Source organism: Medicago truncatula, chromosome 6 (genome assembly GCF_003473485.1).
Source record: "Medicago truncatula cultivar Jemalong A17 chromosome 6, MtrunA17r5.0-ANR, whole genome shotgun sequence".
Lineage (NCBI taxonomy): Eukaryota > Viridiplantae > Streptophyta > Magnoliopsida > Fabales > Fabaceae > Medicago > Medicago truncatula.
Genome location: NC_053047.1, coordinates 42,064,853 through 42,088,634, shown reverse-complemented (window position 1 = coordinate 42,088,634; position 23,782 = coordinate 42,064,853). Strand labels below are relative to the sequence as shown.

General features: G+C 33.5%; 1 protein-coding gene and 1 long non-coding RNA gene across 2 annotated transcripts; both read right to left on the bottom strand.

Moving 5' to 3' along the window:
- Positions 1 to 11,234: 11,234 nt before the first annotated feature.
- Positions 11,235 to 12,455, bottom strand: LOC112422874 (uncharacterized). Its single transcript, XM_024786609.1, has one exon. It carries the CDS (start codon positions 12,453 to 12,455, stop codon positions 11,235 to 11,237), a length of 1,221 nt encoding a protein of 406 aa, XP_024642377.1.
- Positions 12,456 to 22,326: 9,871 nt separating this feature from the next.
- Positions 22,327 to 22,839, bottom strand: LOC11436492 (uncharacterized). Its single transcript, XR_003013006.2, has 2 exons — positions 22,698 to 22,839; positions 22,327 to 22,593 (listed from the first exon to the last, which is right to left on the bottom strand). It is a non-coding gene; the product is annotated as an uncharacterized lncRNA (long non-coding RNA).
- Between the last annotated feature and the right edge of the window lie 943 nt (positions 22,840 to 23,782).

Here is a 23,782-nt window from a genome sequence, read left to right as displayed (position 1 = left end):
TCTTCTGCTTTGTTTGTGCTTGTTAGATTTGAATTCAATTTTTATAGTCAAAAAACATAAATAATTCACTTGGTAGTAGACACCAATGCACTATAAACAGGTCTCTGTTGGATTAGAAAGTGAATCAAATGGCAACTTATTTGTTTGCTTCAACTTAAAAACATTCATAACTACTCTTTAGATCTAATAAAAAACATTCACAACTCTTTAGATCTAATCATGAGGAATAATATGTTTGATATTATGATCTCTCCTCCATTTGGGAAAGTGTATTGGTTGTTCTTGAACTCATAGAAGCACAATTTCTTGCGTAACAATAACTTCTTTCTCATTAACAAGAAACCTCTACATCTTCCTCATTTAACAAAAAAAGAAGTGATTAATGTTTTAGCCCACTAAATTTTGTAACTTCAAAACACCTCTCAAAAACTTCACCAAATGCTCCTATAAAATCAAGGTGTATCTAACTTTTTTCAATGCCTATTGCTTGTGCAACTTAATATTTTACAAGGTTTTTGTTAGCTCCCCTAATCTATATTAATCCAAACGCTTTCCATTTCATTATACCACCTAATGTCCTTTGATATAATTGTTTCGGTATGTAACACTTGATTAATAACTTATGACATGTTAGACTTATGGTTCGGTTCAGAAAGAAAATTAAACTGAACCGTTTCAACAGTTCGGTAAAAAGAAAATGTACTATTAATGCTTCTTCCTAAACCAAACTGAAGTGGTGGTATAAAGTTTCGGTGCATCCGTTCTGTGTTTACGAACCGGAACTAGTTTCAATTGAGCTCATTGCAGTATAAAACTCTTTAAGGACACCAATCAGCAGTGTATGGCATGCTTCCACACCTGCTTAGAAAATTTGCATTCAGTAAATAAGAGTTAAGTTCATATCCTCAGTGCTCAATAACAAAAAATGCATACTTGATCAATATGAATTTCCCTGAAGAAAGTCTAGAGAGATTAGGATGTTTATCGAGTAACTTCATCCAAGTTCATAAGCAATTGTGAGTTTTTGAATCTGCGAGGTGATTTCACCAAGCTTTAAAACTAGAATTGGCAACTTCATCGATTTCTGGCTTGTTTGGAATAACTAGAATTGGTGTGTAGCAATATCTGGTACTTGCTTCCAAGATACATAAAAGATATCACAGTGGTTGTTTTCCTCCATTCATATAGATTCAAGAACATTGCAGGAGAGAATCTGAAAATGGTATCTTCAGAACAAGAATCATGTTCTTCTGCCCAATCCGAATATGAAACGTGGAGATAAATGTCATTTGTGGAAGCTTGGAATTAGACTCTAATACCATGTTAGAAATCATAAGGTATCATGGTTACAACTTACAACTTCAAATTACTTTCACGAGAGATATAGAGATACCCACGAGGCCACGAGATTTCATATTAAACAACATATTGAAAAAGATTGCGAACTTTTTTCTTATATACAAGTTTGTTAATCCTAAAATATAAATGAAATCATTATGTTCTTTCTTGTAAAATTTATTAAATTATTTTTTTATTATTAAAGTTATTGTCCAGTGTGTGATTTTTGTGTGTCAAGAAACACATAAATAATAATACTAAAAATGTTTTTTTTTTATAACATTTATCTTCATACCTACTTATCTCAGAATCACTTGTATCAGTATCCTCCTCAGAGCTGTGAGACATAGTTTCTCCCGTGCTTATACCACCTGAAATAAAATTTAAGGGGCTAGTAATTAGTACTGATTGTTGTCATGTTGCTTCAATGATTATTTCCTTTTAATATCTTATTCCAAGCCTAGCTAAAACACCAAGGAGTCTACCACACATTCAATGATTATTTCCTTTGATCAAACATAATCACAAATCACATCAAACGCCGGCAGCCGATGAAGAATCTTATCGCCTGCAGTTTTCGCTCAAGATTGCGCACAAACTAGATGAAAAAAGTTTCCACCTATGGCGAAAACAAGTGGAACCCTACATTAACGCTCACAAGAAAGAATAAGTTCTGCTTCCAAGAAAGAATAAGTTGCAAATGCTTGTTACTATCCTTGCATTTGAAATTAAGAATTTAGATCAACTGAAACGTTTCTTAGGGATGTAGATAACCGAATAACTACAACAGGCTTGTGTCTAATTTCTTCTATATGAAAGGATTTTGTATTCTAATCTAATATATCAGTTTGAAATACAAATTTCCTTTCAAGTTAGTATTCAAACTAAGCACAAATCACTATAGTTCTGCTTCCATACAATTGTTGATGCTAATTCTGAATCACCACTTCAATTCAATTGACTGAGACAAGTTTTCTTGAATGGTTTCAGCCTCGGATATATCAATAAACCACAAAAAGAGTATAAAAAGTATGAACACAAGAAGCTATTGATATATAAAATGACAAGTTTTTGTTAGGAACATGAGCAAGACACATACATAATAGTGATCGATGCATTTAGTAAGAAACAATTACATTCATAAATTGGTGCAATTTCTGGATTGTTGTTAGTTTGGCATCAACTTCGTCTATTATTGAAGCTAGTAAACTCAATGCGAGTCTAGATACATAACCCTCCAACTTAGAGTACAAAAAGTTGTCTTTGCATCTGCGTTCTAGATACATAACCCTCCTACAATTTTATTAACAATTACAATAATTTTATATCAAAACCTTATAAAAAGTATATGCAAAATAATAAAAATTTATCGATGGATTAAAATGAGCTAAAAAAACTAATTAGATTCCAAATGATTCATGAGGAATCTAGTTTTCCCTCTAATCAATCAATCAATCCTAAATACTCATGAATCATTTGGCATATAACAATTCAAATCGATGGCGTTAACTTGCTGTATATAAACGTATAAAACATAGCAGAATACAATGATACGCTTTTGCATCCTTTATTATATACTCCTTTCTCACAGTCGTTGAAATCCCTAACTCATAAGTAAATATTCATCATATTATATCTATATACATATTCAAGAGTATTTCCATTAAATAATTTTTATGATGTTGATTAATCAAGTTAACTAATATTGCAACATTATTTTGTATGATTGATTGATTATGAATTTCTAAAGTTTTTAAATATTTCTATTCAATTTTTAGAGGCTAGAAGTGATCAAATCAAGAAAGATGTTGATTTGATTATGTCTCAATATATCTAATCAGTGGACATGTTGAAATTCTGATCACAAATGTCATTCCATTTCATTAGATTGCATCAATTCTAGCTTCATTTCATCAACTATACGCTTTTAGTTCATATTCTTACAAGGCTATATGAATTTAGTTCATATTCATTTGCATGAATTTTCTTAACTTTTAAAACTTGCAGCAAATTTTCATATATTTGTGTTTGCACCACATTTTCAATCTATTTCTTCTATTTGGATTTGTCAATTTCCACCTATTGCTCGAGTTTTCTATATGTGTTGTATACAAGTTTTGTGTCTCAATCCGTTAGAACAATAGTTAAAATAGTTTTAACAATATTTTCAATCATCAAGAGATTACCGTGATTAGTTGTTGACTAATTAAATTTCCCTTTAAAGACGGGCCTTTGAGTTCCAACACAATCAAATACTTCTCTTTGATTTGAAGATTATACAAATTCAAAAAAGATGAGTGTTATTTGAACAACCAATTTGGTGACAACTTATTTGACAATCATATTTTACAAAGAAAAAATTGGTATTGACACGGAAACCATAGCAATAGAGAGATAAAGTGAAAAGTAATGTGAGTATGAGAGAGAAAGTTGTTGCAAAAGTTATCGCTAATTAATGGATGTTCAAATATCATTCCTCTTCAAAAAATATCAATTACCTCTCTTTTTCTCTCTCTTGTTGTCGTCGTCAAACCTCATGGGCTTTTCTTCTTGATATACCGAAAATGGTGATTTAAAGTCAACCATTTTGTTTGTTTTGATTTCCTGTTTTTGTGCTGTGTGTTTTTTTTTATTTTTCATCTTAACGTAGTGCTTATTTGATTTAAGTTGAAAGATAAACTTCGATCAAGTGCAAATTCAATCAATAACTTTGGCATCATCAATGTTGTAGATCCGTCTTAGTGCGGTGTGTTTAACGACTTTGAATTGTATTATATCGATCTACTATATCAATTCGTTTTTTGTTTATATTAGGTAGTATGTAGGAATATTGTTAATTAGTTAGAAATTCAAATATGATTTTTTTTTAAAGGATCCAAGTATGAACTTGTTACATATGTAATGTCGATATGATGTATTAACCATAACTTTGCGGACCCATGTGAATACATGGATATTCAAAACTGTGTTATATCGATATTATTAACATGTTTTTTTTTTTAAGAAGGCAAAATGAAATTTATAAAATCACAATGAATCCTAACCAGCAGAAGGAATGCTAGGCTAGGAGTCGTAAAGTAGCAACATACAATGGAAAACAAAAGTTGTACCAAAACCTCACCCAAACATACATAAAAAAAAAAAAAAAAAACTCAACCAACGTCACAAACTACCACAAAAACAACTTCCACCACCTACATTCCGATGCTCGTACACTACCCACAAACAACAACGTCAAGAACCAACACAACAACCAAACAACCGGTATCTATAACGATTGAAACAACAACAACCACCACGAATCCACCTTTGCAGTAACAACAACAACAAGCGCAACAACAAAACCCACCTTCACAGCTGCAACACCATCGATCCACATCAGCAAACCACCAGATAACAGAGTAGTCGAACAGGCTTAGAAGGTTCTTATCGAAACCAACCGTTGAAGACCCACCGACACTTCCTCATACCACCAAAAACGTGACCTACATCTCCACCTCACACCACGATCACCTCCTCCATGTAGATCTGGATTGGAAGGAAACAACGACCACACAAAAACAACAGACAACCTGTGTTTTACTAACAACCGCAAACTCAGCACCCGCAAGGAAGAAAATCACAAAATCCCCAACACAACACAACCCACAAGCTCCTCCTCCTCCTCCTCCTCATCATCATCATCATCATCATCTCCACACCCTCAAACTCACCACCACAGAAGAAAGAGACAGTAAACTTCGCCTCCCAACTCAACAGCAACAACCACCACTTGTGATACTCATTACCAACTGATAGATATTTTAGCAAGTGTACTAAAACTATCGAAGTAGTAAAATAAGTTCGTATCCACGAGGACTGTGTTAATCTCAACTTAGCAATAAAGTTAATATCTAGGATGTGTAAATTTTATAAGTGCCTGAGGCAGTAGGTTTGTGTGCAATAAAGTAAATAACAGAAAATAAAATGGTTTGATAATTGGATTAAAACATATGATCAAGCTAGTGAATCCTCTATTGTTTTATGTGAAATAACTTATCTCTCTTTACTCTCAACACTTATTCAATCTTTACGACAAATTAACTAATTAGTTTTGATCAATCTCTTGACTCAAAACCCTTTCCTAAGTTATAACCTTTTAATCTCTTAAACCGATTGAATAACCGCGGAAGCGATGTCAGAACGTTAATTCATATGCCATAATCCTCAATTTCATATCTCTAGGTTCCTATGTTGAATTAAACAGAATTACTACTTCAAGATTAAAAGCTAGGGTTAGTAGTCATTCAATTCCTAAGATCAATTTATGTGATTGTAAGAAGCTAGGGTTAATAGTCATGCAAACAATCATATGAAAAGCAATGAACACAAATAATTCTGAATAAAGACTGAATAATATTGATAATAAAGAGAGTTTCAACTACTGATTCATATATTACAATTACAATAGATTCATCATGGCTCAATCAAAAGAAAATTAGCTACTCATCACAAAAGGAATAAACAACATAGAAGAAAAATTAAACCGGATGGTGAATGCTTCACTCAAAGGTTCATCCTCTTTATGTTGTTGTTGCGCCTCCCGTCGCAATTCTCCAAAACGTGATGTGCTTGCTGCTCCCTGTTGTGTGATAAAACGTGATCCTTGCCGTAACCGTGATGTCACCAGCGTGAATGAATATTGTGTTGTGCAACTTGCCCTTATATATCACACAAATGACCTGGTTGCTTTTTTCAATCAGCAGCATGACACGTTGAATTCTCTTGATCAAACATAAGCCCATAAATTCTTAAATCCATTGCTTCTTGACACCTCTTGTTTTGCTCTTTTTGATCATATTTTCTCTTGCCACATGTCCCTAAAATTGTGTCATGAAATAGCCATCGTGACACGTTTTAGCTAATGTCGAATGAACCTCATCCTATGCTCCAAATCGTGACACGTTTTCAACAATCGTGACACAATTTTGCTTTCATCAAAATCTTCTTTTTTTCTTGTTTTCTTTGCTGTTTAAACTTGCTTGTGAACTCAACATCATGAAAATGACATTAAAATTAACGAATGACGGACTGTCATCACCAACAACCACTAAAATCACCATCAACTCAATATACCATGACCTTATATCACCACACGCAGACTGCATCACTACCACTTGGACATCACCCAAGACAGCAACACCACTCCCAACATCACCTCCATTCGAAACTTCACCAAAAATAGTAGCACACTAACAACACCACCACTCCAACATCACCAACCGAAACATCTTTACGTGCATGAACTTACCTTTATATGCTTTGTTTAAAGCTTTTAATTGCAATCTCAAACTTGTCGAGAGACAGTGCCTTTTACTATCAAACTCGTCCTACTCTCTAAGCAACCTGAGTGCCTTTCGTGGCCTTTTTTAAACTCTTTTCAGATAAAAACCTTTGCACAACAGTCTTGAGATTTCTAGATCGATCTCGCTTGTAATAATCAGAACTAGCCCCCGTTTGCCAAAATCACAGGCAAACATATAATATCTTTATTTGTATATTAGTAGAAAAATATGATCAAAGTATGTCAGGTCAAAAGTGCACATTGTCAAACAACTTATTTAATATGAAACGGAAGGAGTACGATTTTATTATTGCTTAACTTTCTTTCCTCTCTTTTTCATGGATCAAGTCTATGTCCCAAAATATTTTATTTTATTATAATCTACTTTTATTTCAATATCTCTAGAAGAGACCATATATGGATCCACCCTACACGCAACAGGGTCGCTGAACTTTTTTTTTTTTTTGACATAAACTAAGGTATTTCATTGATAATGAGAGAAATCCTTACAAAGATATGGATAGATTTGTTGGGGGACAGAACCCACCCAACTTCTATTACCTACTGATTGTGCCAAAACCACAAGGTTATGAGCAACTTGATTACAATTTCTTCTAACAAAGCTAACAGTACAATTACTTAAGCGAGACAAGTAATCTAGGCAGTCTAGGATCAGAAAATCAATAGCAGTAACTCTTTTCCTTCCGTACAGACAGTGGACTACCGTTTCAGCATCAGTTTCTATGCACAAGCATGGGAATTGTTCCGCTTCTGCCCAGCTTAAACACCATCTGAGAGCAAGCGTCTCAGCCATCAACGGTGACACAGCATCAAGTTCCTTACGGGTAGCAGAGAACAACACCCCTCCCTGATGGTTTCTAGCAGCAAAACCCCACCCCATGCTGCCATCTTTGAAGCACCCTGCGTCGACATTAATCTTGATAGTTCCATCCGGAGGAGGACACCACCGAGAGGGTGCAGGGGTTACGCGCTGACATTCCACTTTCCTGTTTGCCAAGTTAAACTCATCAACCAACAACACTGCAGACTGCGCAATTTGGACCGGATCAAAAGGAGTGTTTTTGAAAACTAGTTGGTTCCTTCCCTGCCAAAGACGCCAGAGGGTGATTCCAAAAAACTGGACAGCTAGAGTATCATCATTCCTTAGCCATAGTTCCATCCAATCTCTACACACAGCGCTGGGAGGTATATGAATGCCAAGAGGAGATGAGAACCAAACCGCTTTCGCAGCCGAGCAGTGCAAAAAGAGATGGTTCCTATCTTCAACACCAGAATTACAGAGGGGGCAAGTAGTGTCCAGAGAAATACCTTTTTTACTGAGATTACATCTGGTAGGAAGAATATTGCTTGCTAGCCTCCAAAGGAAGTTTTGCGCGCTTCTAGGGCCGTTGAATTTCTAGATTCTGCTCCAGACCTCCGTATCACGCACAGTAGATGTCTCAGCCATCTCTTTGGATTTGGTCTCGCAAAGCAAATGATGTCCAGACCTCACTGAGAATTCTCCTGATTTTTCCCACTGCCACACAATTTTATCGTCCGGGAGTCTAAAAGAGATAGGGATGCTCAAGATTTTCTTTGCAATAAAACTGTTAAAAGAATCCAAGACTTTTTCTCTATCCCACGAGCGAGTTTCATGGATGATAAGGTCAGCTACCATTGCATTCTCCTCAATTGTGCCTTCATTATTCTGGACCAGAATAGACTGCACACCAGGAATCCATTTATCTTTGAATATTTGAATTGATCTACCATTGCCAATCACCCATTGGACACCATTCTCAACCATCTCTCTCGCCTTTAGGAGGCTCCTCCAGGCATAGCTCGGTTGAAAACCCACATTAGCTTTAGAAATGCTTGAGCACGGGAAATATCTGCTTTTAAAAATACGTGCCATAAGAGAGTTAGAATCAGACAATAATCTCCAATATTGCTTTCCAAGCAGAGCCTTATTAAAATCACTGAAAGACCGAAAGCCAAGGCCCCCTCTCTTCTTAGTTTCTCCAAGTCTGCCCCATCTCATCCAGTGGATTTTCCTCTTAGATTCATCAGAACCCCACCAGAATTTGGCCAACATTCCTTCCACAGCTTCACAACATCCTTCAGGCAGTTTGTAACAGCTCATGATATAGTTTGGAATAGCCTGAGCAACCGCTTTGATAAGAGTTTCTTTCCCGGCACGAGAGAGGCATTTCTCTTTCCAACCTTTGATCTTCTTCCACACTCGCTCTTGAACAAAAGAGAAAATCTCCTTCTTTGACCTCCCAAAAATCACCGGCAGACCCAGATATTTAGAATGAGCATTCACAGTCTTTATGTTAATCCTTTGACAGATAATTTCTTTCTCATGGCTAAGCACATTTCGACTATATGAAACTTCAGACTTATCTAAGTTTACAATCTGCCCCGAGGCTTCCTGGTAGGTATTGAGAATAGTTATGATACATTGAGCTTCCTCCACACTAGCCCTGGCAAACAAGAGACTGTCATCTGCAAACAACAAATGAGTAATCTTTGGAGCATTCCTCGCGACCTAGATACCATGAACCTTATTATCCTTTTCCTCCTTCTTAAGAAGGCCTGATAGAACATTGGCACACAAAATGAAAAGGTAAGGGGATAACGGATCTCCTTGGCGCAATCCCCTTTCCAGGACGAAACTGCGGCTTGGTTGACCGTTTATGAGCATCTGGTAAGAGACTGTGGAAACACACTGCATAATGGTATTGATGATATTGACAGGAAAGTTCATAGTGTGAAGCATGGATTTAACAAATGGCCACTCAATCCTATCATAACCCTTGGCCATATCAAGTTTCATGGCCATCAACCCTTTCTTACCTTTTGTTTTTTTCTTCATCCAATGAAAACACTCCATGGCTATGAGAGCATTATCAGTGATTAACCTCCCTTGAACAAAAGCACTTTGCTCCTCATCAACAATCTCCGGCAAAATTGGCTTTAACCGGTTGGCAATGGATTTTGTAACAATTTTCATAACCACATTACAAAGGCTAATGGGGCGAAATTGGGATGGAGAAGAAGGATTTTTGCATTTAAGAATAAGGGCTATGAAGGTTTTGTTTATGCATTCTGGAGATTTCGCTTCATTTAGGATACCCAAGGCAAATGTAATAACCTCACTACCAACAATGTGCCAATACTTTTGAAAAAAAAGTGCAGGTAAACCATCCGGGCCAGGAGCTCTAAGGGGATGCATTTGGTCAATAGCTTCCTTGATATCAGCCGGGGAGAAAGATCGGTTACACCACTCAATGATCAGGAGAGAGCCTATCTTTGACAGCCATACATGTCTGCTCAATTCTTGTTGGATTAGAAGAAGCAAATAAGCCGGCGTAATAATCAACCAACATCTTCTCAAGTCTGTCTCTGCCATTCCACCAGACACCCCTCTCATCCTTGAGCTTCTTTATTGAATTTATCTTCCCTCTCTGTTTAGCTTTAGCATGAAAAAACTTAGAGTTCTTATCACCTTCCTTCAGCCACGTTGCCCTGCTACGTTGACGCCACATGGTTTCCTCCATTTTGAGCAGATCTGCATGCTTTGTTTCCAATTCTCTGAATTTTGAAATGTTTTCCGGGGAACTGTCCCACAAAGTATGGTTGTTGAGTTTGTTTTCAATTACCAGCAACTCCTTCCGGATCTCAGAAGTACGGTATTCTTTGAAAGCATAATCCAGGGACTGCATAGCTTCAATTTTGCCCACCAGACCTGCTGCAGTATTCCAAGAACCCCTCACCATAGCTTCACATCTATCATCTTCAGCCCAACACTTCTCAAACCGGAACACATGAGGTTTCTTACTCTGATCATCCTCTAGACACACATCCAAATCAATAGAAATAACAGCGTGATCAGACCCAAATCTAGCAAGATGATGTATCTGAATAGGGGAGAAACGTTTGACAAATTCATCCGTAGCAAACGATCGATCCAGTCGGCATTGAATTCTACCATCTTCCTGTCTTCCATTTGACCACGTGAAAGGATAGCCTATAAAGCCCAAGTCAAGTAAGTTGCAATCCTCCACTGCATCCCTACTAATAGACAATTGTGAGAAACTTTTAGGATTACCACCAAGCTTTTCCTCATTAGATAGAATATCATTGAAGTCTCCACAACACAACCACATATCCTCATCAACCGGCTTTAAGCTTCGCAGTAGTTCCCAAGTGTCCTTCTTCTTACCTTCCTCAGGGTGCCCATAAATACCAGAGATACACCAATTTTTTCCACTTTCTGCATCTTCAATCCTCCCCATTATATGGTTTAGAGAGTAAGATACAATTGATAGACTAACACTATCCATCCACAATAAAGCAATGCCTCCTGCCCTTTCTCTTCCATGGCCCTCACAAGGAACAAACAGACCAGAGGAGAAACCAGCCTTTATTCTAAAACACTCCATCTCATCAGACTTTAACCTAGTTTCCATTAAGAAAACTACTTGAGGATTTTGAATACGGTTGAGCCTTAACATGGCTCGAATTGCCCGAGGGTTCCCCAACCCCCTGCAATTCCAACTTAAGAGTTTCATTTTGGTAGGAGGTGTTGGTCATCCAACACCTCCTCTGATTTATTGATGTCAATCTCCATAGCAGCAAGATGTCTCTTTTTCTCCACTCCCCCAACCGCCTCCAAAACACTGTCAGTAACATTAGCTTCACTTATCTGCCTCTTCCCACCTTCTTTTTTCCCTTTAGTTTGTGCTTTGGGCTTTTGACCTTTAGGGCCCTTCTGTCTGTTCCACTTTTTTCTCACCTGAGTTTCTTCCTTTTTCCCCTCCACACCAGCTGCAAATTTTTGAGAGATAGATACTGAGCCTAATGTTTCTGCCACTCCTTCAATGGCCTTGCTAGTTGCTTCAGGACTCACAACCACCACATCCTTTTGTTTTGTAATCATGGGGGTTTCTTCTTCATTGACAGCTAGCACTTTTGAGGTTTTCTCCTCCCCTGCTTCAGAACCCTTGCTTGAGCTTGTTGATGAGAAAAGGGATTTACTGCAAGTGCCGGTACTGGGTTCTTTCTTAAATTCCACCTGAAACTTTGGTAAGGGAGAGGCTCTCATCCAAGACCCATAAGCTTGGTCTTGCTCTTCGACGTCTGTGTATCCTTCACCATCTTGTCCCGTTTCCTCCTCACATTCCTTCATCTGGTGGCCAATCCTCCCACATTTATAGCAGAAATTGGGAAGACGCTCGTACTTGAAGAAAATCCAGAGGCTTCTTTTTTGGTACTTCAACACAATCCCTCGCTTCAGAGGGTTCCTCAGATCTATATCAACTTTGATGCGAATGGATTTACCCATTATGTTAGTATCCCTTTGATCCACTTCTAGGAACTTCCCTACCAGATCCCCAAGCTTTCTTGCCATCAAATCAGATCTTAGCTTAAGTGGGAGATCATAAATTCTTACCCAGAACTGAACGGTGTGTAAATCCAGCTCCGAAGGTTGTTCCTCACTTGAAATTGTGTCTAGAATCAACAGATTGCGGTCGAAACTCCATGGGCCTGAGTGGAGGATGTTTTCTGCGTCTCTTCTTGAAACAAACTTGAAGAGAAAGAGATTCTTGTTCAGATCTTGGATCTCAACAGTGTTTTTCAGCCTCCAAGCTTGGATCATTGTTTGTTTGAAGGCTCTAATGTTGTAAGGGACATCAGTCCAGATCTTCCCGACGAGTGTACGACCAAAGGCTTCCCCTTCCACTGTAACATCGTCCTCCACCGTGATTACTTCACCCTCCTCCTCCATTAATCGCACCACCCTTTCTTTGTCCATACCTTTGATGATAACGCTCAGTTAACAAGAGACCCACACTAAGGAAAGGAAACCAACCAGTAGTCAAAACTAGAGAAGAGCCACCAAGGAGATGGGGGTAGCCAGAATAGATCTGGGAGTAGACCACCACATAACCCTAGCAGAGCTTAGTTGGGGAGTAGACCCTTTGTTGTTTTTTCTCTATCTTCAAGAAGACTGTTTGGTTTAAATCCCAACATCACGTGCCTATGAATGCCCATGAAGATGGTTGCCCAGGCTATGGTTTTGAGTCATAAACCCCTAATTCTTTCATTCTAAAGTTTAACCTATGACCTTTGTACAAGTATATGTGTTTCTAATCTTAAAGTCTCACATTCACGATGTTTTTTTACTTGATCGATAAAATGTTTGCAGGTATAAAACCACATCCACAGAGTTGCTGTTCAACATCCACCAACTTCAGCCTTCCAGTAAACTTTCACGTCACACATCTTATGTCCGAAAGAATCACATCTTCAAGAGTCACTTTGTAATTTTATAGACTGAATTGACTAAATAAACACATTATGGGTCTTAAAAGACTAGCAAAAATACATTTGAGGACCAAAATGAACTAGTAATAGAGAGACTTGACATTTTGTTTGTAATTTCGATACATTCGAAGACTATAATAATAATGTTTCACATTGAGACATTAAAAAATATTTGTTTTTTTTTGTTACACTCTGAAATATTTGTTTAATATTATATAAATCATCTCAAAATTTTGAAGGAAAATGTGCATAAATTAAAAAAAAAAGTTATTAATGAATTAAACAAGTCAAGTCCAAACTTTTTAGGTAGAGGTCAAGCTTTTAGTTAGAGTATCACTTAAATATAAGATTCAAGTTTAAATCATTCACTTTTTACAAAATATACTCAAGCTTTTAATGCTAATCATGGATGATTGATGCTTAATGTATAAGCACAATCTCAAGGATTAAACACTGAAAAGGACGCATTTAGCCTCCCCACACCACTAACTTTATATATAGGGTTCTGCTAACCGGTGCCTCCGGGGTATTGGTTAAGCATACAACAAAAGAGAATTATTACCCAAGGGATGGCGAATCGGAAGAATTGGCAGGAAATCGGTTACTGGCAGGAGTGGGGCATTGGAACATTGGGACTGGTTTGGTATTCCCTGTTATGCTGTCATGTTGAATCACTCCTGCTTCTCAGATACAAATCCAGAGAAAGGAATCATTTTATTATCCAATTCATATCATTATAAAAGATTGATAGATATTGTTCAGCATTATAAAAAAGTTCTGGTAATTAACGTCGGAATTGCCTCTTCCACATCATCCACGCTATTCGTGAAGGCAATCAAAGTGCTGATTTCTTGGCTAATTTTGTTTCTTCTACCTTCTACCGAGCATGGGCTCTTGATTCACACTTCTCATCTTCCTGGACTTAAGGACACATTGTTGCAGCCGATGCATCATAAGCTTTCTTTTTAGGTAAAATTACTACACGAATTAACGATTTTGTTATTTATCTTCTTTTCAAGTCTTTTTGGTTTGTTTGCATATGAATTTTCAAACTTCACATCAAAGATTCATATGCAATCATGGATGAAGAACCATAGATTTAAATACCGACAGCTCACAGGGAAATAAAACTATAGATTTGAAGCTTGAAAATCCATATTCAAACGGACCAAAAAGAAGTGAAAAATAAAATAAAAGACGGAATCGTTATTTAAAATTAAGTTAAGGGACTACAAGTAAGTTTGCATTCTATTTAAGATTATAGTTTTTTTTTTCGTTTCTTTTTATCTTTTAATGTATCTAAGGAAAAATAAAAGTTTAATAGAAGGAATGCGTAAGTTACTAAGTTATACCACCTTTTAATGAAAAGGTTTTGGTATAGTCCTCCTTTTCTTTCTTGTACTCTTTTTTTTTGTTTTATCTAATGAAATGATGCATCTGCATCTGTTTATAAAAATAAAAATACTAAGTTATACCACCAGCATATTAAAATAAACCAATTAATGGTTTGACGTTGTTCATTGAGATAAGAAATATCAGTCTACTTGAACAAATAAAGTTAACCTCTAACTATTTTACAAAATGAAACAATTCAATACTCTATAAAATCATACTATATATTTTGTTTAAGTCTAAAATCTCTTGCTGTAGAAATTAGACCACCAATAGCCATTTTCACCACTTTTAGCTCTAGTATTGGTCTACAACACAGAAAGTCTACTATGATCACAAACATAAATGAATAGTATTTGTACACACATGCATCAAAAGATTTTTTCTAATAATAAAAAGAAATTTTTTAATAAAATAATTTAATATTTTGAAAAAAAACTTTTTTATGTATGTGTGACCAAATACTATTCATTTATATTTGTGCCTATGCAAAAATATCAGATGTTTTTTAGTTGTCAAAACCTAGTCTAGGTAAATTGTCATCAAACTCATTGCTTTGTCTTTCAAATCACCCTTAAAAAGTTGATCATGAAAACTTCTTTCCAATTGCATCCATGTTTTAATTGAATTCAGTTGTAGTATCGAAAACCAAGAAAAATCATTTTTCGTGATAGTACATTGGAAGAAACACATTTTAAATCATTCATTCATGAACAGTTCACTCATTTTGGTAGTGTAAATTAATACTAGAACTAAAAAGTAGTTAATTGTAGGTAACTTTGAACATGCTTTTATAGAATGGTATAGTTAATCATGCAATTCTTTTTCATCATAATTTAATGAAATGAGAAAAATCAAATGAAACTTAAGAATAATAGATACATCATTTATTGAATGAATGTAAAAATTAAATTTTCTTTTATAAAACAGATCGAAGTAGTATGAAAAACAAAGAAAAGAGTAATATTATTTAGGGTTAATATGTTTTTACTCCCTGTAATTTGGGCGAGTTCCGATTTACCCCCTGTAAAAAAAAAAAGTTTAGATTTCAACCCTATAATATAAAGATTCTCCACAAAACACCCCTATAATATGAAGATTCTCCACAAAACATCCTGACCCCATCCAGACGCTGATGTGGCACGCCACTGTGTAATTACTTTAATTTTTAAAAAAAAAAATATGACACGTGTGTAATGGACACTGACGTGGCACGCCACTGTGTAATTATTTTAATTTTAATTTTTTTAAATCTGACATGCGTGTAATGGTTTAATAAATTATTTTTAAAAAGATTAAAAAAAAAACTGAAAATTAATTTTCAAAAATTTAAAATCAAGAAAAAAAATCAATTTTTTTAAAAAACGAAAAAAAAAAATTGGATTTCTTTTCAAAAATAAAAAATTTAAGAAAAAAAATATTAATTTGGATTTTTTTCGAATATTTTTAAAAATTTTATTTAATTTATTTATTTTTTAAATTTTTCGAAAGTTTCAAAATATAGTAAGTGTATGAATTTTTTTATATAATATTTTTGGAAATATATATAAAAAGTAAACAACCCCTTTCAGCTTTTGGGCTGGCTGTTTCTTTTAAAAAATGCCCACAATTTTTAATAAAAATAACACATGTAACAAATAGATAAGAATAAATTTAAATATTAAAAAAAATTCCAGATTTTTTTTATCCTCAATTTTTAAATATTAAATAATATTCTCAAATCTGTAACACATCGTAATAAAAATTTCTAAAAAAAATCTAAATTTTCCTAAATTTTTAAATAAATTTGTATCCAGATTTTTTTTTGTTGAGAAAATTTAAAAAACTTCTTTTTCGAAAAAAAAATCTGTTTTAAACTTCAAAAAATATATATTCCAAATTTTCGAAAATAATTTGAATATTTTTTTTGAAATATATATTTCAAAATTTTCGAAAATAATTTTAAAAAATTTTGAAATATATATTTTTCTTAAATTATAAATTTTGGAATTTTTGAAAAATATATATTTCAGAAAATAATTTTTGTAATAAAAAAAATCCTGATTTTTTTTTAATATATATATATATTAAATAAATTTAAAAAATTAATTATACAGTCAGCACGCCACATAATTAGATATGCACAGTCAACATGTCAGTCAGCTCGCCACGTCAGCAATTATGCACAGTCACATGGGTCAGGGCTAAAACCAAAGAATCTTATTTTACAGGGTTGGAATCTAAACCTTTTTTTTTTTACAGGGGGGAAAACCAGAACTCGCCCAAATTACAGGGGGGTAAAAACATATTAACCCTATTATTTATTGTTAAGAATTGGCCATAACATATGAATGAGTGATATTTGAACAACCAATTTTAAAAAACTTTACTGACAACATTTTTTTTCTCTTTCCTTACTGGACAATAACATTATAGAGAGAAAAAAATGAGATAGAATAAAAATACAATGAAAGTATGAGATAGAGTTATCACAAAAGTTGTTTAACATTCGTTGTTTAAATATCATTTCTCTATCATATGAATGTGAGGCCTACCTGATTGAGAATTATTACATCGGGTATAGGTTCTATCAATCCACATCGGGTAATTTGACACATATTAGTGTCAGACACTACAACGGCACATGTGATTGCATTTAAATAATTCATTTTCTAAAATTATTACTAGTGTGAATGTGTATGTGTCAGTTTTGCGTGTATGTCGTGTTTCATAGATGTTAACTAAAGATGAGTTTACTAGAATTGTATATTGCCTATTCCCTCACTTCATAGATGTTAACTAAAGATGAGTTTACTTGAATTGTATATTGTCTATTCCCTCACTAATCAGTGTAGTTTATGTTTATGCAATGGTTATATTAAAGAAATATAGAACTCGCAATTTACTTTACAATAATGGCTATACATATTTTAATGAGGAATGATATTTTAACAACCATTTGCTAACAACTTCAATGACAATCTCCTTTTTCTCTCTTTTCATTGGTCAAAAATAATGGAGAGAGAAAAAGTAAGAGAAAGAGTAAGAATATAATGTGAGTATGAGAGAGAAAATTGTCTAAAAATTGTTAAAAAATGGTTGTACAAATATCATTTATCTATTTTAATTTAGAAATTAGATGATATCTTTTTTCGATGCTTATTTGATAACAAGTTAGTCACAAGCATTTCATTTATCTTTACTTGATATATAATCTATACGTATTGCTTACTTTGTTCAGAATAATAAAATTTCATTATTGGGTATGTTCTTTGTCTAACAAAATGATGAAAGTATTTTATGAAGTATCCAAATTGACGCATTCTATTTTTCTTTATTGTGTCATTGTTGTGTGTTTGTTAATGTTGAAGAATAATTCTTATTTCAATCTTAATTAGTTAGTTAAGGTGTTAACCTAATTATGGTTATTGGTTAGTTATAGTCCTATGATTAGTGTGTAACACCCTATTTTTCATGTTCATCTTATGAGTCACTAGTTATCATTTTAAGTGACATGTGTATTATATTGATAATTTTATGTGCTTATATAAGTAATTACGATATTGATATTCCTTCTCTACAAAAAAAAAACTATATGAATATTCCTATTTTGTTATGCAAGTTAGTTATTTTATGATTAATAATTTTAGGTTGCTACTATTTTGAGATTAATATTTTAAGTGTAAAATCATAGGAATGAGATAAGTTTTGAATAAGGCTAAAATTTTTATATAGTTGCGTTTATCGGCTTAAGTAAAATTACTCGTCATTAAAACCATTATAGAGCATTTGTTCTTGGGCTGAAAATTATCTACCTTTATATTCTAATTCAGCAGGTCTCAAATTGAAAGAAGAAAAAAACCTAGCCTATTTTTATACAAGTGCCGCCGCTGACCTTATGCCTGTCTATTAGCCTTTCAATTCATCTTTTTTTTTTTTTTTTTTTTTTTTTTTTTTTTTTATAAAAACAAAATGATATTTATTCATTCAAATCGATAGATTACATTATTCAAAACCGCTAAAAACGTAAAGGATGAGCTGCGAAGTTAATAGCATATAACGACATAATGGCTACAAAAATATAGATAAAATTAAAGTGACCGGAATACCCATATCTCGAATCTGCAACGTTGAAGCTTCAATATGAATCAAATGAACACCACAACAATATGGGAAATCAAACAACGTCGCACAAGACGACGAACAACACACCACCACACTCGGATGATGAAATCACGAAGAAAAAACCTAGATCTATGTGAAAAATCACTTATTTATATATTGAATTAGAGAGAAAAAGATGAAGAGGGGTGATTTTAAGTCAAAAATTGATCAAAAACCACCCCTCATCCAAGAAAATGAAAGAGAAAACCTAGAGAGAAAAAACTAGGGTCGACTTGTTGGCGAGATCCAAATTATAGCCTCAACAATCATGTATACATCAATTTGTTGGTTTCATATTTGATTCAATGCCTGCCTCCATTTGCCAATCTTATATCCCATTTTCAAACCCGTGAATTTTCCTTGATTTTGTTATGGCTTTGTTGACCCTAGATCAGTGTGTTCCTATACAATCTTCCATAACTACACGAATTCACTCATTCATATGCCTTTTGATGCCTTGTGATGTTACTGACAATTGTAATTCAAGTTTGGAACACCACATGGCCACTATCACTTAACAATTTTGACCACCTCGCTCTTCAGTTTAGAAGACCAACACCATTTTTGTATGCTATTCTTTTTATGTCACGTTGGAACGATTTATGCTCCAAATATTTGTATTAAGTACGTAGTATTAATTTTTACATTATCAATAATTTATCAGCCGTGTTTTGTTTGCTCCACAATTCCGTCGGTGAGCCGGTTAATGACGGGCTTGTTCGTTGTATGCTTTTGATCATTCGTTGTTGACGAAACTCTTTTGTCCTAACGTCGTACAAGATCTTAAAATCAGGTATGGGGCGAGAGAAGAGTTCGAGTAAATGAGTGTTATATAATTGTAATGAATGGGAAAGCTATATTTCCCAAAATTGATTTGGGGCTCACTGCGATGGTTGTAGCCCTTCAAGAAAATAATTAGTTAATGTGAAAAGTTAGAAGTGGTGAGATTAAAAGAGGAATTAGAAACATTATTAAGGTCTTGATTAATTTAAATTACGTTGAATGTGTGTTAATTGATGTCATGAATAAATTTTATGTTGTGCCCATGTTTGATCTGCTGCATTTATTCTAATTGATGAATTATTCGATGATGAATATAAAAGTGATGTTGAATCTTATTGAAATGAATTTTCGATATGCAACATATATACTAAGATATTAGTTGGACGATGAATATGTGTTGTTGAAAATATGATATGTGAATATAGTTTGACAAATGAAATGTTGACATAAAATGGATGAATATTCTTGATTACCCTTATTACATTCAGATTGTGATTAAATCAAGACGAATGAATATTATTGATTACCCTTAAACCATGAATTGTTGTTGATTTTGATTTGTATTTGCTCTTAAGGTGTATCATAGGCCAACGAGGGGAGAGATTAGATTAAGATATAAGGAAGTATGAGAGCGTTTGATTCACAAATAATAATTTATTAAAAATATGTTGATGGTAATAATGAGGATTCAAAATATGATTCAGAAACCCCCCAAGTTTCTGTGGATGAAAATATGTTAAGATTGTTTAGTATTTTACCTGTGTGAGATCATGTTTTGATTGTTAATTATTGTGTGATAGATGTGTGTGTCCAGATTTGTGTTAACTAGTCTGAAATTATGTTTAAAAATGCAATGCATGTTGAATCTCTTACTGACTGGTAGAATTTTACTAGTTATAATGATGATTATATATGTTTGAACTACTGAGATTTGATTGAGATTAACTGAAATACATGAATATGTAATTTTGTTGAATAGTGTCGTGTGAAGTACACACTGTGAATTGTGATTATTAAATGAATATGAATTGAGTCATAAGGTATAAGACCTAGTGGAGTGTTTTGTCATCATCTAGGCAGGGTCTAACAAACCCAATGATTGGGGAAGTACTAGTGAATGAGGCATATTGTCTCGTGTTGAGGAGAGGGTCTATGAGAGTAGGCCAACTTTGAATAGTCCGTAAGGACTCGGCCAAACTTGAATAGTTCGTAGTGACTCGGCCAACCTTGAATAGTCTGTAATGACTCGGCCATTTTTGAATTATCCATCCACAATGTGGTGGCATAGCACTATCGACCTCCTAACCAAGTACTTCGGAGTAGAATGGTACCAAAGAAAGAGATGTCTAGAGTCTAAGAGCATGCATATCAATGTCTGAACCGTGATTAATTTATTGTGAATGATTATGGATCCCCTTGAGTGTCTTTGATCATCATGTGATTGTTTATGTTATGACTGCTATTGGATTGAATTATGATATAATATTATGAAAGTTTTGAATGTTATGTTCTAATGGTTTTATGACTTAGAAGCATTTTGGTGATATATTATTATATTATTTAAGGTTTTGAATATTATCTTAATTGGTGATCTCATATGGTCCCAGTTTGATTTCTTGCACGTTATTCTCATTTGTTTTATAGTATTACATGTCCTCGAAACTCACCCCTTTGTTGGATTGGTCCTGCTGTTGCGAAATCGCAGTCTAAATACAGGTTTAGGAGTTTTAAAGTTCAAGTGTGGGAAAAGTTCCGCTCTGATAGTGACACTAGAAAAGGGATATACTTACTTATTTACTTTTATGCAAGAAAACCATTTTCTATGATGTAAAAGAAAGTATTTTCAAAAGCAAAGGATTCGATATTAATATTGTTATAATTTTCAAGGAAGTGTCTATGTGAACTATGTTTGCTATGAGTCAATGTTGTATCCTAAATCTTGTGGGAGAATTCTTATATTAATAGCAAAGTTTTATTTTACACTCTCCGCTGCGAATCAAACTCTATTTTTGAATAAATAATAGGAATAATTATTATGGGATTTAGAGTGTCACATAGTGTAATTGATATCACTCATATCTCTCACATTTAATAATAAAGAGTTTTATCATTCTTTTGTAGTTTCCTCTTTAAAATGTGAGTGTGTGGAGATCATTCATCTCAGTACATAACGTGTTGAAGTATTCAGAACATTCTAATCTTTCTCTCGATTATGTATGTGCATGTTCTGGTTTATGTTGTTTAATTTGTTCATATTTATTAGGAATCACATGTTATGACTTAGCCGGTGTTTGGTATAGTGGTGTTGTGAATGCAGCCGTGCGTTTAGTGTGAAGCTCAAATATGTAGCTTATTGAAATTACAGTGTAGTCGGCATCGAAACACGAGATTTGGTGGTTAGGACGCGTAACCAAACTTTCTATTAGGTGTAAATGATATTGCAATGAAAAATGAATGCTTATACACTATTAGGTGTAAATGATATTACAAAGTAGATGATTGGATTTCGAAGCTCATGGCCCGAAAACGATTAATAAAATATGATATTTGATTCAGGTTTTTTTTTTTTTTTTGAAGGAGTATTTGATTCAGGTTGTTATGTTGTAAAATGCTCTTAAAAGAAAATTATCTTACTTCTTATTTTATATTAAAGATGGCCATGAATTCTTTTAGTGAAAACCTAATGAAGTGTTTTAAAATAATAATAAAAAAAGACATATTCGTTATTTGAAAAAATTGTGTTTCATTGTTTACATATATCATTTTTTTAAGGGATATATCGTATGTACTTTTACTTGTATTGAATTAATTTTGAGAATATTAAACTATACTAAAAGTTGTTGAATTTATTATTTATTTAACTTATGTATGTCATTGTATCCTACAATTATCTAAGGTAACTATAAATATATTATTATACAATTAAGACAAAGAAGATAATCTAAATAATATTATTTAGTGCGCTATGTTTATTTTAATTATCATCATCAAAGAATATAAAATTTATGAAATTATTAAAGGGAAATAAATACAAAATAAATTCAATTATTGAATGCCGAATCATTAGTTAAATGACATGTCATGGTACATTTTATCATCACCGGTATTTATTTGTATTATAACAAACACATGTGTAATTCCTGCACATGGAATATTTTATCATCAACGATATTTATTTGAATCATAACAACCACATGCATAATTCCTACATTCCGGTTTTCGAGGAAGCACACACTTAATTCTTGTTACACAATGAGAGTCCTCACGACATTCAAACCTTGCTATAAATTATAAAAGAGAAGATAAAAATGTTACTAACTAAAGGGGATAAGTGGTTAGGTAAGAAGTAAAGAATAAAATTGTATAATAATGAAAAATGATTTACCGGCATCGTTCATTGTAATGAAAAATAGTGCAAGAAAGAGGATCATAATACAAACAAAGTTACTGACTTTAGCCATATTTTCCGCTTGTGCATGAAACATACCAAAAAAGATTTGATGAATTTATAATGTATAAAGAACACAATTTCTTTAAATAGTTGTTATAAGTCTTAGTAAAATGTCTCTTAACTACATTGAAGTGTTATGTTTGTTACTTGGAGAAAATTAGTCACGAGCTTATATAAAAAAAATTCCATTTATATAAAATATTTTTATTTTACCCTTTCAAGATAGAAAAAAAAATAAAAAAAATAAAATAAATTGGGAACATGTGACACACAGTACAGATAAAGAGTTTAAATATAGAATATAATAAAAAATAGAAGAAAAAAATTTCAATTTAAAACATTCACAAACATATAAGTTATCACATAATAAACATATAAAATTAACATAATTAAAAAGGGGCATGCTACATAATATAGGAAATTGACTCTAAGGTAACTTATACGCTAGCAGTTCCATACATCGACAACCTCATTATAATGTAAATAAAATATCTATGGAGTGGAAAAATGAACTTTAGATAACAGTGTAGCTTAAAATTCCATCCCCTCTTCAATTGTTTCCATCTTTTTATCTACTTACACAAAATGAGTAAGTATCCACGTGGAAAATATGAAGTGAGAAATCATATCCAAAAAAATAACACTAGTAGAGTAAAGAATATTACTTATACATGATATAAACCATACACAACATATAAACATTAATCATCAACATCATGTAAAAGAATGTAAGATCCACCCGAATCATTAATGACTAAATTCGGCAAGTGTACTTAACCGTTTTCAAGTAATAGAGTAGTAAGTAAAATCGTCTCTACGGAAGTTGTCGTTTCAACTAGGCAACTACCTAAACTTATTAAAATAATAAAAAAATAAATATATTGGGGCGAGTTTGCAAGTTTCATTTGATTGCACAAAACAGTTGAGTTGAATATTGTGGACAACTAAAGGTTTTGAATGAAGATTTTAGCGGTAATTATGATTCATTGAATCCTCTCTATTTCTTTGTTGGATTAATT

Bases quoted from the DNA above. Each gene is read 5' to 3' on its own strand.
- LOC112422874 (XM_024786609.1), bottom strand. From the start codon at position 12,455: ATGGAGGAGGAGGGTGAAGTAATCACGGTGGAGGACGATGTTACAGTG.